Source organism: Carcharodon carcharias, chromosome 2 (genome assembly GCF_017639515.1).
Source record: "Carcharodon carcharias isolate sCarCar2 chromosome 2, sCarCar2.pri, whole genome shotgun sequence".
Taxonomy (NCBI): Eukaryota; Metazoa; Chordata; class Chondrichthyes; order Lamniformes; family Lamnidae; genus Carcharodon; species Carcharodon carcharias.
Window position 1 is genome coordinate 223,945,169 of NC_054468.1, and position 15,102 is coordinate 223,960,270.

The following is a 15,102-nucleotide window of genomic DNA, read 5'->3' on the forward strand; positions in this document are numbered from 1 at the left end:
GCAAAGATGAGTAGCAGGTCAGATGGTTGGTTAGAAGATAAAGAACAGCAGAGAATGACTAAAAGGTTAACCAGGAGTAAGAAATTAGAGTATGAGAGAAAACCAGCTAGAAATGTAAAAATGGATAGCAGGAGTTTCTACAGGTATTTAAAAAGGAAAAGAGTAAGTAAAGTAAGTGTTGGGCCTCATAGAGAGTAACAACGGGGAGTTAATAGTTGATAATAAGGAAATGGCGGATGAAATGAATAGATATTTTTCTTCTGTCTTCACTATAGAAGATACAAAAAGCATACCAGTAATAGCTGTGACAAGTCTCCGGGTCCTGATGGACTTCATCCTAGGGTCTTAAAGGAGGTGGCTAATGAGGTAGCAGATGCCAGTGCTTAATTTTCCAAAATTTGCAAGATCCTGGAAAGGTACCATCTGACTAGAAAGTAGCAAACATAATCCCTCTATTCAAGAAGGGAGGGAGGCAGAAAACAGGAAACTATAGGCCAGTTAGCTTGATGTCTGTAGTGGGGAAGGTGTTAGAATTGATCATTAAGGAGCCTATAGCTGGGCACTTAGAGAAACTCAAGGTAATCAGGAAAAGTCAGCATGGTTTTGTTAAAGGGAGATCATGTTTAACCAATTTATTGGAGCATCTTGAAGGAGTAACATGTGCTGTGGATAAAGGGGAGCCTGTAGACGTACTGTACTTGGATTTCCAGAAGGCATTTGATAAGGTGCTACATCAAAGGTTATTGCGGAATATAAAAGCTCATGATGCAGGAGGTAACATAATAGTATGGATAAAAGATTGGCTGGCTGGCAGTAAACAGAGAGTATGTATGCATAAATAGGTCTTTTTCTGATTGGCAGGATGTGACTAGTGGAGTCCCACAAGGATTTGTGCTGTGGCCTCAGCTTTTTACGATTTATATCAATTACTTAGGTGAGGGGAGTGAAGGCATGGTAGCTAAATTTGCAGCTGACACAAAGATAGGTAGGAAAGAGGACATAAGGAGGTTGCAGATGGATATAGATAGGTTGAGTGAGTAGGCAAAGATCTGGCAGATGGAGTATAATGTAGGAAAATGTGAAGCTGTTCACTTTGGCAGAAAGAATAAAAAAGCAGAGTATTACTTAAATGGAGAATGGTTGCAGAATTCCAAGGTGCAGCGGGATCTAGGTGTTCTTAGTGCATGAGTCACAAAAAGTTAGTATGCAGCACAGCAAGTAATTAAGAAGGCTAATGGAATGTTATCCCTTATTACGAAAGGAATTGAACATAAAAGTGATGCTTGCTTCAGTTATGCAGGGCATTGGTGAGATCACGCCTCGAATATTGTGTGCAGTTTTAGTCGTCTTATTTAAGGAAGGATGTAAATGCATTGGAGGCAGTTCAGAGGAGATTTACTAGATTGATACCTGGAATGAGTGGGTTGTCTTATGAGTAAGGTTAGACAGACTGTGTTTATTTCTACCAGAATTTAGAAGAGTTAGGGGTGACTTGATTGAAGTATAAGATCCTGAACGATATTGACAAGTTGGGCGTGCAAAGGATGTTTCCAATTGTGGGTGAGTCCAGAACTAGGAGGCACTGTTTTAAAATTAGGGGTCACCTTTTTAGGTCAGAGATGAGAAGAATTTTTTTTCTCTCAGAAGGTTGTGCGACTTTGGAACTCTCTGCCACTGAAGGAGGCGGAGGCAGGGTCATTGAATATTTTTAAGGTAGAGGTAGATAGATTCTTGTTAGGCAAGAGAATCAGACGTTATCGGGGTAGATGGGAATGTGGAATTCAAAACAGAAACAGATCATCCATGATCTTATTGAATGGCACAGCAGGCCTCTGCTCCTATTTTATGGGTTCGTAAAAGATTACCTAAAATGATTCCAGGGCCAGTATCTTCCGGTCGGTGAGCGGGGGCAGGGACCGCTCACCAACGCATAAAATGACGCAGGGTGATGTCGGGCGTGCGTCCCAACGTCACCCCGTGTCATTTAGATTGTCAGTTCGGCGGGCACGCATCCGACTCGGATGCGCGCCCGCCGACCTGTCAACAGCCTATTAAGGCCGTTAAAAAACCAATTGAACTCATTAATGGACCTGCCTGTCCAACCTTAAGGTTGGTGGGCAGGCCAGGAGCCCAGGTGGGCTTGTGAAAAAACATGAAATCTCAACCACGGGCGGGATGAGGTTTCATGAGTGATTTAAAAAATGCAGAATATTTTGCAATAAAAGTTATGGACATGTCCCAGCTCATGTAACAGTGTCACATGAGGGGACATAGCAGGGGGATTCTTTACTAATATTTATTGAAAGTTTTAAATCGGTATCGATCTCCCTGAGGCAGCACTTTGCCTCAGGGCGATCTGTGCGCTCTTTTGTGCACATGTGTGAAAGAGTGCACTTCCGGCTGAGGGAATTCCGCCCCCCCCCGCCACCCGCACATGGAGTGCATAACATTTCCTGGCACACGTCATGTTGGGCGGGCCTTAATTGGCCTGCCCGTGTAAAATGGCGGCATGCCCCCAAGCCGGGGCACCAATTGGAAGCGCACCCACTCGTGCTCACTCGCACACTTCCCCCCCGATGGAGGGAAAATGTTGCCCCAGGGATGAGGGACTTCGGCTATGTGGATAGACAGGAGAAGCGGTGTTGTCCTCTCTTAAAGAGAAGGTTGCAAGGGGCATTCAAGATCATAAGAGGTTGAGACAGAGCAGTTAGGGCTAAAGGGTGAGATGAGAGTGACTGCCCTTTGACATCAAGACAGCATTTGACCGAGTGTGGCATCAAGGAACCCTAATGAAACTGAAGCCAATGGGAACCAGGGGTAAAACTCTCCACTGATTGGAATCATACCTGGTATAAAGGAAGATAGTTGGGGTTGTTGGAGGTCAATGATCTCAGTCCCAGAACATCACTGCAGGAGTTCCTCAGGGTAGTGTCCTAGGCCCAAACATCTTCAGCTGCTTCATCGATGAACTTTCTTCCATCATAAGGTCAGAAGTGGGGTTGTTCGCTGATGATTGCACAATGTTCAGCACTATTCACAACTCATCAGCTGCTGAAGCCGTCTGTGTCCATATGCAGCAAGACCTGGGCAACATTCAGGCTTGGGCTGATAAGTGGCCACACAAGTACTAGGCAATGACCATATTCAACAAGAAAGAATCTCAACATCTCCCCTTGACATTCAATGGCATTGCCATCGCAGTATCCCCCACTATCAACATCCTAGAGGTTACCATTGACCAGAAACTGAATTGGACTAGCCATAGAAATAGTGTGGCTATAAGAGAAGGTCAGAGGCTAGGAATCCTGCGACAAGTAACTCACCTCTTGACTCCCAAAAGCCTGTCCACCATCTACAAGGCACAGGTCAGGAGTATGATGGAATACTGTCCACTTGCCCGGATGAGTGCAGCACCGACAACACTCAAGAAGCCTCACACTATCGGGGACAAAGCAGCCTGCTTGACTGGCACCCCATCTACCACCTTAAATATTCATTCCTCCACCACTGACGCATAGTGACAGCAGTGTGTACCATCTACAAAATGCACTGCAGCAATTCACCAAGGCCCCTTTGAGAGAACCTTCCAAACTCATGACCTCTACAACATAGAAGAACAAGGGCGGCAACATGGGAATACTAATTGACTTGGAACTATACTGTCGTTCCTTCATTGTTGCTGAGTCAAAATCCTGGAATTCCTTCCCTAACAGCACTGTGGGTGTACCTACACCCCATGGAATGCAGCAGTTTAAGAAGGTGGCTCACTACCACCTCAAGGGCAATTAGGGATGGGCAACAAATGCTGGGCTTGTCAGCCACACCCACATCAGGTGAAAGAAGAAAAAAACTGTTCCCATTGACAGAAGGATTGACAACCAGAGGGCACGATTAAAGTAATTGTTAAATGAAGCAAAGATGAAATGAGGAAAACATTTTTACGAGCTGGACTACACTGCTCAATGATAGTGGAGGCAGATTTAATTATGGCTTCCAATAGGGAAAAAAAATTGCAGAGCTACAAGGAAAGGGCAGGGGAGTGAACCGAGCTTAATTGTTCTTGAGAAGAGCTAGCAAGGAGTCAACAAGCTGAATGATCATCTTCGGTGCTGTAACCTTTGTATGATTCCAAATGTGGATCCCTTAAAGGCTGAGACAGGAGAAATTATAATGGAGAGAAAAGAAATGTCAGAGATCCATTAAATAAATGTTTTGTGCCTGGCTTCAGAAGACACTAAAAACATACCAGAAAAAGTGGGAGCCAAGGGTCCCAGAAGAGTGAGGAACTTAAAGTAATAATTATTAGTAAAGTAGTAGCACTGGAGAAATTATGGAATTGAAAGCTGAAACATCCTCTGGACTTGACGACCTACATCCTAGGGTTTTAAAAGAGGTAGATGCAAAAATTGTGGCTGCATTGGTTTTGACCTTCCAAATTTCCCTAGTTTCTGGAAAGGTTTCAGTGGGTTGGAAGGCAAAAAATTTAACACCTTTATTCAAGAATGGAGGGTAAGAGAAACCAAGGAACTAAAGGGCAGTTGGCCTGATTTCAGTTACCAGGAAAATGCTGGATTCCATTATTAAGGAAGTGCTGAAAGAGCACATAGAAAATCATAATTTTATTTTATTTATTCATGGGATGCAGGCATCACCAGCAAGGCCAGTATATATAGCCCATCCATAACTGCCCTTGAGAAAGTGGTGGTGAGCTGCTTTCTAGAAGGCTGAGTGACTTGCTAGGCCATTTCAAAGGGCAGTTACAAGTCAAGCACATTAAGTGGAGTCACATGTAAGTCAGACTGGATAAGAATAGCAGATTCCTTCCCTATAGAACATTGGTGAACTGGATGGTTTTTTACCACAATCCCGTAGTTTTGTGGTTGCCATCACTGATACTAGCTTTTTAATACAAGGTTTATTTAATTGAATTTAAATTTCCCAGCTGCCATGGTGGGATTTGAGCTCATATCTCTGGTCATAAATTATTATTAACACAGATAGAGGATTGGTTAAAGGAGAGAAAACAGAGTAGGAATAAATTGGTCATTTTCAGGTTGGCAAATGGTAACTGATGGGGTGCAGCAAGGATCAGTGCTGGGACCTCAGCTATTTACAATCTTTGTTAATCACTTAGATGAAGGGACTGAGTTTAATGTATCCAAATTGGTACAAAGCTAGGCTTTGTTCACAAAGCTGTGGAGAGGTAGTAAAGAGCTTGCAAATGGATAGAGACAGGTTACATGAATGGGCAAGAAGGTGGCAGATGTGTGGAAATATGAAATTATTAATTTTAGTAAGAAGAATAGAAAACCAGAATATTTTTAAATGCCTTAAAACTATTAAATGTTGATGTTCAGGTGAATTTGGGTGTCCTTATGTATATAAGAAATACATGCAGGAACAGCAAGCAATTAGGAAGGCAAATGATATGTTGGCCTTTATTGCAAGGGGTTTGGAGTACAAGAGTAAAGATGTTTTGCTACAGTTGTACTGGACTTTGGTGAGACCACACCTAGAGTACTGTGCTAGTCCCATACCTAAGGAAAGATGTATTTACCTCAGTGCAGGCGCAGCAAAGGTTAACTAGATTGGTTCCTGGGAGGAGATGATTGTTCTATGGGGAGAGATTGGGTGAATTGGGTCTATACTCTGCAGTTTAAAAGAATGAGAGTCAATCTCATAGAAGCATACAAGGTTTTGAAAGGGCTCAACAGGGTAGATGCTGAGGGGCTGTTTCAACAGAACTAAGGGGCTGGCCATTTCAGATGAGATAAAAAGAAACTTTTTACCCAGCGGTTTGTGAATCTTGTGAAATTTGTACCCCAGTAGGTTGTGGATGCCTAGTCATTGAGTAGTTTCATGGCTGAAGTTGATAGATTTTTGAACTCTAGGGAAATAAAGGAATATGGGGATTGGCAAGAAAGTAAAGCTGAGGTGGAAGATCAGCCATAATCTTATTAAGTGGCAGAGGGACTGTATGACCTGCTCCTGATCTTATTTCTTATGTTCTTAAGTTCTTAAAGTCATACTGTTAGTAGTTACATTTTTTCTGCTCCTTAAGAAATAAGTCAATTAAATGTCTAACTAAACAAGTGATTTTTCACATGATGTGGATGCTCCTTGGTGTCGGTTGGACCATGAAAGCTAAGAACTTTCATATTACTATTGCCAAGGATTCTTTGTAAGATCTGAAGTGTCAAACTCTGAAAGCAGGAAGCAGCTCTTAAAAAAATGTGCTAATGCTTGCTGATTACCCAAATATGACACATTACTTCACATTATAACTATCTAAGGATTAGTCAAGGAATGTAAAGTTGAATCAGGTTATTATGCATTGAAAGCAGCAGCAAGCCAGTAGCAAGGAACACTAATTGTTATTACAGATGTGTTAGGATTTGATATGGCAGTTACAAAATGGAACATTGATTCATCAAAGGAATATGAGGAGGTTATGGTTATAAATTCCGCCTGCTGTTATCCTTACAAGGAAAGAGGTTTTGCTTGCACTAGGAGGAAGCATCTGCTGTATCAGTGAGTATTTGGTAAAAGGTGGAAAAGAATGAGAAGTATGTTTCCATTCTGCAGTATGTCTGCACTGTGCTACTGTATAATGATGGAAAAATGTTGTACCCAAGGCTTACCAAAAACCTGGTTTCAATCTTTTTTATTTCCTCTGAGAATAGTTTACTGTTTTGTTGAAATACCTAAGACAGATTTGCTCAGTCTACATAATCTCTCCTAAGAGATAAAGCAAAATGCGTGAGTGAATGTTGAAATCCCAATGTATTCTTTTTGTAGTGAAATAACTGTTTGCTGACTTGAATGTATTACGGAATCACATTTAACTGCTAGAAGAAAGAAACCATTACAAAAAAAATTTTGACATCTTAAGTAGATAAGATTTAAAAAGGGCAAAGGGAATTCTTGGCTCTGTACCTAGAGGCATTGAATGCAATAGAAAGGGAAGCTATACAGGGTGCATAATAATATCAGATCTTAAGCACAGTTAGACTGCTCTGTACAGATTTGGGCTCTCTATTAGAAGAAAGATGGACATGTTGCAGCATTGATCATAGAGTCATATTATAGAACTTACAGTTGCAGGCCATTCAGCCCAGCTGGTCAATGCTGAAGTTTATGCTCCACATGAGTCTCCTTCCGCCACACAGCAACCAACTCATCTTGGAAGTATAAATTCATAGAGAATTAACATCTGGGGCATATTATAGAAAGCTTATCAGCAAATAAACTTGCTGTGCCACCTGTTGTCTCTGACTTTAACACCATAGGCAAGTGCTCAGATGAGAAATGGTATTAAATTTGAGCTAATTGTGATTATGCTGACAATATTTGTTGAGAGGTGACCGTTTGAGGTAAGCAGATTGGTGCTGTGGCTGCAGTTCTGCTGGCGCTCTACCTGTCCATGGTGGTGAAGCAGGAGCTGAGTTTTAGGACGAGATTTTCAGCTTACTGGTTGATCTACCTTCCCATCCTCACCTATGGTCATGAACTATGGGTAATAACCGAAAAGATAAGAGTTGTGGGTACGAGCGGCAGAAATGAGGTTTCTCCATCGGGCTGCTGGGTATACTCTGAGGAGTTTAGCAATGTGGGAGAGCTTTGGAGTAGAGTCACTGCTCCTCTGAATCGAGAGGAGCCAGTTGAGGTGGTTTGGGCATCTGATAAGAATGCCCCCTGGTAGGCTGCTGCTTGAGCTGTACTGGGCACAGCCACTGGACAGAGACCTTGAAGCCAACCCAGGACACGCTGGAGGGATTACATCTCTCGGCTAGCCTGGGAACATCTGGGAATCCCCCAGGAGGAGCTGGAATCTGTGACTGAGGAAAGGAAAGTCTGGTTGGCCCTGCTCAGCTTACTGCCACCACAACCCTCGCCAGAAGTGGTGAGAAAATGGATGGTTGGAAGTGACTGTTTGGGATGTGGGAAATTCTATCAGTTTATAAACTGCACAGAAAATGCCCTCTTCTCCATGGTACCCGAAGTGAGTTGCAGGACCCAGCCCCAGGAGTGATGACAAGCTGGAAATCAATGTCACACATCCCAGATTTTGTTGGCGGCTTCACATAGAGGGGAGCTAAGGTAGGACATAAAATGCTGACTGGTAGGATGCTGAAACACAGGCCTGTTAATAGGGTGGTGAGGTGCCAGGGAGGAAGTTGAAAGCAACAATTAAAATTTAGAAGCAAATCCATTGGGTATAGACAGCAAGGGAGCTTAAAGAGGATGGGACCCAGTGCAAGAGAGACCAAGGACTGCAATATTTTGAACAAATTGATGCATGTGAAGGGTTGAGGCAAGTCAACCCACTAGGAGAGCAGAAGAAAAGTCCAAGTTTGAAGCGATGAAGCCATAAACAAAAGTTTTAGTGACGAGGTGAGAAAGGATTGGAGCTAGACAGGATTACATAGGTGAAAGAAGGCATTCTTGGTAATTGAGCTGTTGTGTGTGGAAACAGGCTTTGGGATTGAGTTGTCAGCTACAATTCAGCCTGAGCTGGCAGCTCGGGAAGTTGATGGAGTCAAGGCCAAAAGCATGTAGATGTTTCCAAGAGCCAAAAAGAATGACTTTCGTTTTGCCAACATTATGGAGGAAATGTTTTCCCACTCTTTCAATCGAGATCTCTGAGCTCTTCCAATCCTGGCCTCTTGCACATCTCTAGTATTAATCACTCTGTTATTGGGTGGCCATGACTTCAGCTGTCTAAGGTCTGTAATTACCTCCTCAAACCTTTCTGCCTCTCTTCTCTCTCCTCCTCAAAACTTTCACTCCTTAAAACCTACCTCTTTGACCAAGCTTTTGGTCATCTGACCTAATACCGCCTCATGTGGCTCAGTGTCGAATTTTGTTTGATAATGCTCCTGTGAAGTGTCTGGAGATGTTTTGCTAAGTTAAAGGTGCTATATAATTGCAGGTTGTTATTGATGTTGTTTGGAACATATGAGAAAAAAATTAAATAGTTTGAGAAAAAAGCCCTTTGGACCATAAAAGAGACAAAGCGTAATCTACATTATCATGGATTCTACCTTACTTATTTGACGTTCTGAAGGAAGATACTGCATGACTCTCCCTGTTTTCTCTCCACTCAAGATAATTTTTAAAACAAATATGAGATTATCTATTCAGCCTTGACTAGTTGTTTTGCATTGATGACATTGGGTTAATCCTAAAAGCAAAGGAACCATTGTGTTGCTTGGGATATTGTTATCTTTATGCTTAGTCTTAATTTTAAACAAATTCTTATTCAGTTATGTTCCTGAAGGAATTAATTAACACAATACACCTCTATTGCTATTAGTCTGTTGTACATATCCACCACTTTGTGGAGAAAAAAAAACACAGTTGAAGTCGATAACCTCCTTACATCATCATTATCCATGCGCCAGCAGTCTCATACCTGTACAATGTCTCTCTTCTGTTAATGTTAATAATGGGCCCTGCTTGCCGACGTGTAAAATGGCATGGGGATACGTTGGGCCATTAAAAAACTAATGATGATGATTAATGGACCTGCCCGTCCAACCTGAAGGTTGCCGGGCAGACCAGGAGCCCAGGCAGGCTCCGGAAAAAACATGAAACCTCATCCACGGGCATGATGAGTTTTAATGAGGGTATTTAAATTTTTATGAAATGTTGCAATAAAAGTTAGAGACATGTTCCAACTCATGTCACATGAGGGGATATGGCAGGGAAATTTTTTTATCACCTTTATTTAAAGTTTTCAATCAGAGCTGATCTCCCTGAGGCAGCACTTTGCCTCAGAGAGATCTGTGCGCTCTTTTGCGCGCATGCACAAAAGGGTGCACTCCTGGCTGAGGGAATTCCCCCCCCCCCCACCCGCCCACACACGGAGCGCACAGTGCTTCCGGCGGACGTCACACTGGGCGGGCTTTAATTGGCCCACCCACGGCAACCCCTGACCGGCGGGGGTGCGGGGTGGAGGGGGGGGGGGGTTGCGATCAGAAGGCCGCCTGCCCGCGCCAACACTTCCCCCCACAATGGGGGGAAAACGTTGCCCAATAAAAACAGAAAATGCTAGAAATACTGAGCAGGTCTGGCAGCATCTGCAGAGGTAAAACAGATAACATTTCAGGTTAATGATCTTTCATCCGAACCTACAACATACTCAGAATTTTGCTTTTCTATTAACAATATGATGCCTCTGATTAAATCCATTAAAAAAATATTTTCCCGGAGCATGCCCCTTCACCTTTTACAGGGAAAGAATGACTTACTCTAATGGTTTAACTTGATAGCATATTGTTAGGTTAATTTTATTACAAAGACAAATTATTTTGATAAGATGCTCAATTTAGACCTCGTTTCTTTTTCCTGCACAATTAGGATACTCTTTTAACTTTAGTTCACAGTCTTAACAATGGATGACTGTTTATGTGCTATCTCCATCTTGTTTTAGGGCTCAGTGTTTAGTACCCAGCCTTCTGAATCCTATAATCTCTTCCTGACAACTGCTATAACGGATGGGATTAAATTGTGGGATTTGCGGACACTGAGGTAAGAAAATATCAATCATTCTTAGTGGTTCTGCCTATTCTATTGTAAAAATAAGCTTCATGAAGTGCAGGAATGTTAACTTTAAGTGTGATGAATACTTCTATTATTATTATTCATGCAAGCTTGCTGGTCAACTAGATTGTAGATTTAGATAATGCAAAGTGTCCCTCCTCTATTAATTTACAAACAATGCTTAGTTCTGACCATATTGTGATGCTCTACTGTCTTTCATCTCAATTAGTGCTTCAAGCAACTTTTTTTGCTGAGAAATATTGGTTGAATGCATAGAACGTAACCTAATTTTCCATCCACTCTTAAGTCAATGTTTGCTTATTACTTGGCTTTCAATTAACATGGAAACCAAAGCCAGTTTACTTACAAAATGCTAGTCTCAAACAATCATATGAAGCACTGATCATTTAACTGAATCATATGAAGCACTGATCATTTAACTGTGGAAGCTCACCAAGACATTACAAGAGACATTTCACTTAAAATTATTTTGAAACCCTGCAGGCATAGTCACATAGATACAAGAAATCAGTTTTTATTGGTTGATTTTATGTTATAAACATTGATAAACCTCTAGGTGTAACTTTTTAAGTAGTTTCAGACTTAAACCAACAAATGGAAAGATGTACCACTCGGTATAATTACTGTAGTTCCCTATAAAAAGGACACTTTGGGTGCCCATTGTCTTATCGAGCAGAATTTCATGGCTCCGCTGCGGGCTGGAAAATACAGCGAGCTGTTCAAAAGCTCATTGACTTCAGCAGGACTGGAAAATCCCGTTGGCTGGAAGACCTGTAAATTTCCGCCTGTCCTGTCTGACATGGTGTGCTTTGCCAGTATCCCTGCACAACTACAGCTCTAACAGTCAGGATTGCCAGGGAATTGATAGTGTGGTGGTACTTGTAATTGGACCTAGGTAATATGCTTGTGGGCAGATTAGTTAAAGTGTAAATTGACTTTTTTTAGCTTTAATCAGCTAAAACTGAAGGCAGGAATCTGCATAAACTGCAAAATGCTTGATAAACACAAGGCTAGTTTGCCAAGAAAAATCAAATTTGAATCAGTGTGTCTCAAAGGAATTCTTATAAATTTCAAATTTGGAAATATTTGTACCACAGCCCATTCAATCATGTATTCAGCTATTTAATGGAAGGAAAAACGGAATGCAGCTATAATAAAAATATTTTACCACAGGATGATTAGACCTGTAAAATCTGTCAAATGTTTCTGAGGGAGATGTGCCAATGAATTGATAGTTTTCAGCTTGCAGTGGTTAAATATATATAACTTTAGAATTTTTTTTAACTGAATAGTATTTTGGAATTCTGTAGTGGGATTAGTGCGATGGTGATTTAGTGTGGGTTACGTATCATCATTGCAAAACAACTTTAAATGTAAAATAAGGTTTATCTACTGTGCATGATTTAAAAATAATTTGCAAATAAATGCTGAGCCTTATATCAAATGACATTTAGATCTTAGTTCCCGAGAAAGTTTATTCCAAAGCAAATGCAGTACAAATGCTGCTCTATTTCCAAACAGGTCATGGAAACAGCCACAAACCATAAGATTCATACAGGTGTGGTATAATAAACCATGCCCCCTGTAGATAGTGTAGTCACGGTTGGAATACAGAGAGTGGAACCATTATAATAAAGAAGACTCCCTTGTGGATAATAGAAATTGGTGATAATTGATTGTTCCTAAATTTGAAGTAACATATGTAGTGTCCTAGACATGAACATGAAGATGATGAGCTGGATTTTCCCTAAGACTTCATAATCCTGATGGGGGTCCTGAGCCCTCACTTGCCAGTAGTGAGACTGTTAGCGCAATCCTCTGGGAGGCAGACCACTAGTTGGGTGTCTCCGTGCTCGCAAGCCTCTGATGCGGCAGGTCCAGTCAAAAGGCCGGGCAATCTCGAGCCTTGGCAACCCTACCAGGAAAGGTAGAGGTTGCTGAAGCTGTTTAGAAGCGGTGAGGATACCTCAAAATGGAGGCCCCCTTGGAAGCATGGATACAAATAAAAAATTATGAGGGGCATTAGGCCCCTTGGGAGTGGAGGGAAAACCGCTCCAAATGAATTGTTTGGACCGTGGATGTGTCCTTTTCGGCTTGCAGTGCTGTATTTGGGGCTTGGAGATTCTAGGTCTGAGGGGCTTCCCCTCGACCTGCCGCAGGGAGGTCGCCTACACTGAGCTGGCAGCCTCTGCATGTGGTGAGGCCGCAGAATCAGTCCTATCGGCTGCCTGCCCCTGTAGTGTGGGCAATTGTTCAGCTTCCTAGCCTACCTTGGGAAGTTCGCTGGTAGCGGGAATGTCAGGGAGCCATCCTGACGTGGCTCCCCACCCTCCCCCGCCCCGCTCATAGTGCCAGGATAATTCAACCCAATATCTCGGGTGGTAATGCTGATTTTTGTAGTAGGAGGAGATTGATGTTAGCAGTGAGGCACTGACTTGTTCCAGCCTTGGTCCAACAAAATTAACCAAAATGGCAGTTCACTGGTATAAAAGCAAAATACTGAGGACGCTGGAAACCTGAAATAAAAACAGAAAATTCTGGAAATACTCAGTAGGTCATGTAGCATCTGTGGAGAGAGGAGTTATCATTTCAGACTGATGACCTTTCATCAGAATTGCACTTCAACAGTACTTACCTGGCTGTAAAGCATTTTCTGATGAAAGCCCATCGAGCTGAAACATTAACTCTGTTACTCTTTTCACAGATGTTTACCTGCTGAGTATTTCCAGCATTTTCTGTTTTAATGGCAGGTAATTGGAGTGGATAATGGAGGTCTTACTATATATTTTATCTTTCAGATGCAACAGAAAAAAGGCTTTGGGAGTATACTTTAGTGATAGTGACCCTTACAAATTTCAAATTGAGTTCCCTGCCTACCATTCCCTCTTACTATGTAAATTTAATCTGCTAGGTTATTCAGTTTTTTTCTAATCATGCCATTGTTAGTTATGTTTTGCTTGTTAAATAAGAACCAAGGGCCACACTGATACAAATCTACCTGCAGAGAAGATAGCATGAATATCAGGAGACTGATCATTTGTGTGCATAATATTTTTATATTACCTTTATTGGATAGTACTTGTGGATTGTTGACATTTGTGTCAAAATCAATTGACCAATACTCGACAATTTAATGTGCTGACAAATAAAGTAAAGAGTTTTCATTGTTCCATGGCTTGGTTCATTTAGCCTGTAGACCACCTTTCAGCTGACAGTGTCATTGGTATGTCTTTTCAATGCCAGCTAATACGTGTGAATGATGAAGGCACCCAAAGGCAGGTTCTTGGCCCATTGTCTGCCGATGCTTCATCCTGAGCTGATTTCTTTCAGTTTTTGTCAGTGGTGGTTTGCTATTGCCTTCCACGTAGGGTAAGGAAGCAGATCCCAAGTCAGCCTCAGCTGTAACAGGAATCGAACCTGTGCTATTGGTGTTATTCTGAACCACAGACTAGTCATCCAGTCAACGGAGCTAACTTATTGTCATTGATGCTTTTAACAGCTGTGTGTGATGCTCTCACTATTTCCCCACAAATATTTGTGTTGATTCTAATTGTAGATGTGAAGCCCAATGAACATGCGAATTAGGAGCAGGAGCAGGCCCCTTGAGCCTGCTCTGCCGTTCAATAAGATTATGGCTAATCTGATTGTAGCCTCCATTCCACATTCCTGCCTACTTGTGAAAACCTTTCAACCCCTTGTTTATCATCTAGCTCTGCCTTAAAAAATATTCAAAGACTGCTTCCACTGCCTATTCAGGAAGGAAGTTCCAAAGACTCATGACTCTGAGAGAAAAATTTCTCCTCATCTCTGTTTTAAATGAGCAACACCTTATTTTTAAATTGTGACCCCTAATTCTAGATTCTCCCACGAGAGGAAACATCTTCTGTCAAGCCCCTTCATGATCTTAAAGGTTTCTGTCAAGTCGCCTCTTACTCTTCTAAACTCCAATGGACACAAACCTAACCTGTCCAGCCTTTTCTCATAAGACAACCTGCCCTTTCTGCTATTAGTCTAATCTAATAATTCTAACGCATTTACATCATTCCTTAAATAAGGAGGCCAATACTGTACACAGTACTCCAGATGTTGTGTCACCAGTGCCCTGTAAAACTAAAGTATAACCTCCCTATTTTTGTACTCAGTTCCCCTCGCAATAAACAACAACACTCTATTAGCTTTCATATTTACTTGCTATACCTACCTACTAGCCTTTTGTGATTCATGCACCAGGACACCCAAATCCGTCTGAATCTCAGAGCTCTGCAACCTCTCACCATTTAGTTAATATGCTTCCTTCTTATTCTTCCTGCCAAAATGGGCAATTTCACATTTTTTCCCGCTATACTCCATTTGCCAGATCTTTGCCCACTCACTTAACCTATGCCACTTTGTAGCCTCCTTACAACCTCTTCACAACTTACTTTCCTACTTGGCATCATCAGCAAATTTAGCAACCATACCTTTAGTCCCTTCATCCAAGCCATTTATATAAATTGGAAAAAGTTGAGGCCTTAGCTCTGATCCCAGTGGCACATC

The 15,102-nt window shown here is 41.9% G+C and overlaps 1 protein-coding gene across 1 annotated transcript in view; it reads left to right on the plus strand.

Moving 5' to 3' along the window:
• wdr27 (WD repeat domain 27) overlaps window positions 1-15,102 on the plus strand; it is a 256,794-nt gene that overhangs the window by 124,706 nt on the left and 116,986 nt on the right. The window contains exon 20 of the mRNA XM_041207594.1: window positions 10,436-10,533. Within this exon, the coding sequence (XP_041063528.1) occupies window positions 10,436-10,533 (98 nt within the window). The remainder of the gene's footprint in view (window positions 1-10,435; window positions 10,534-15,102) is intronic.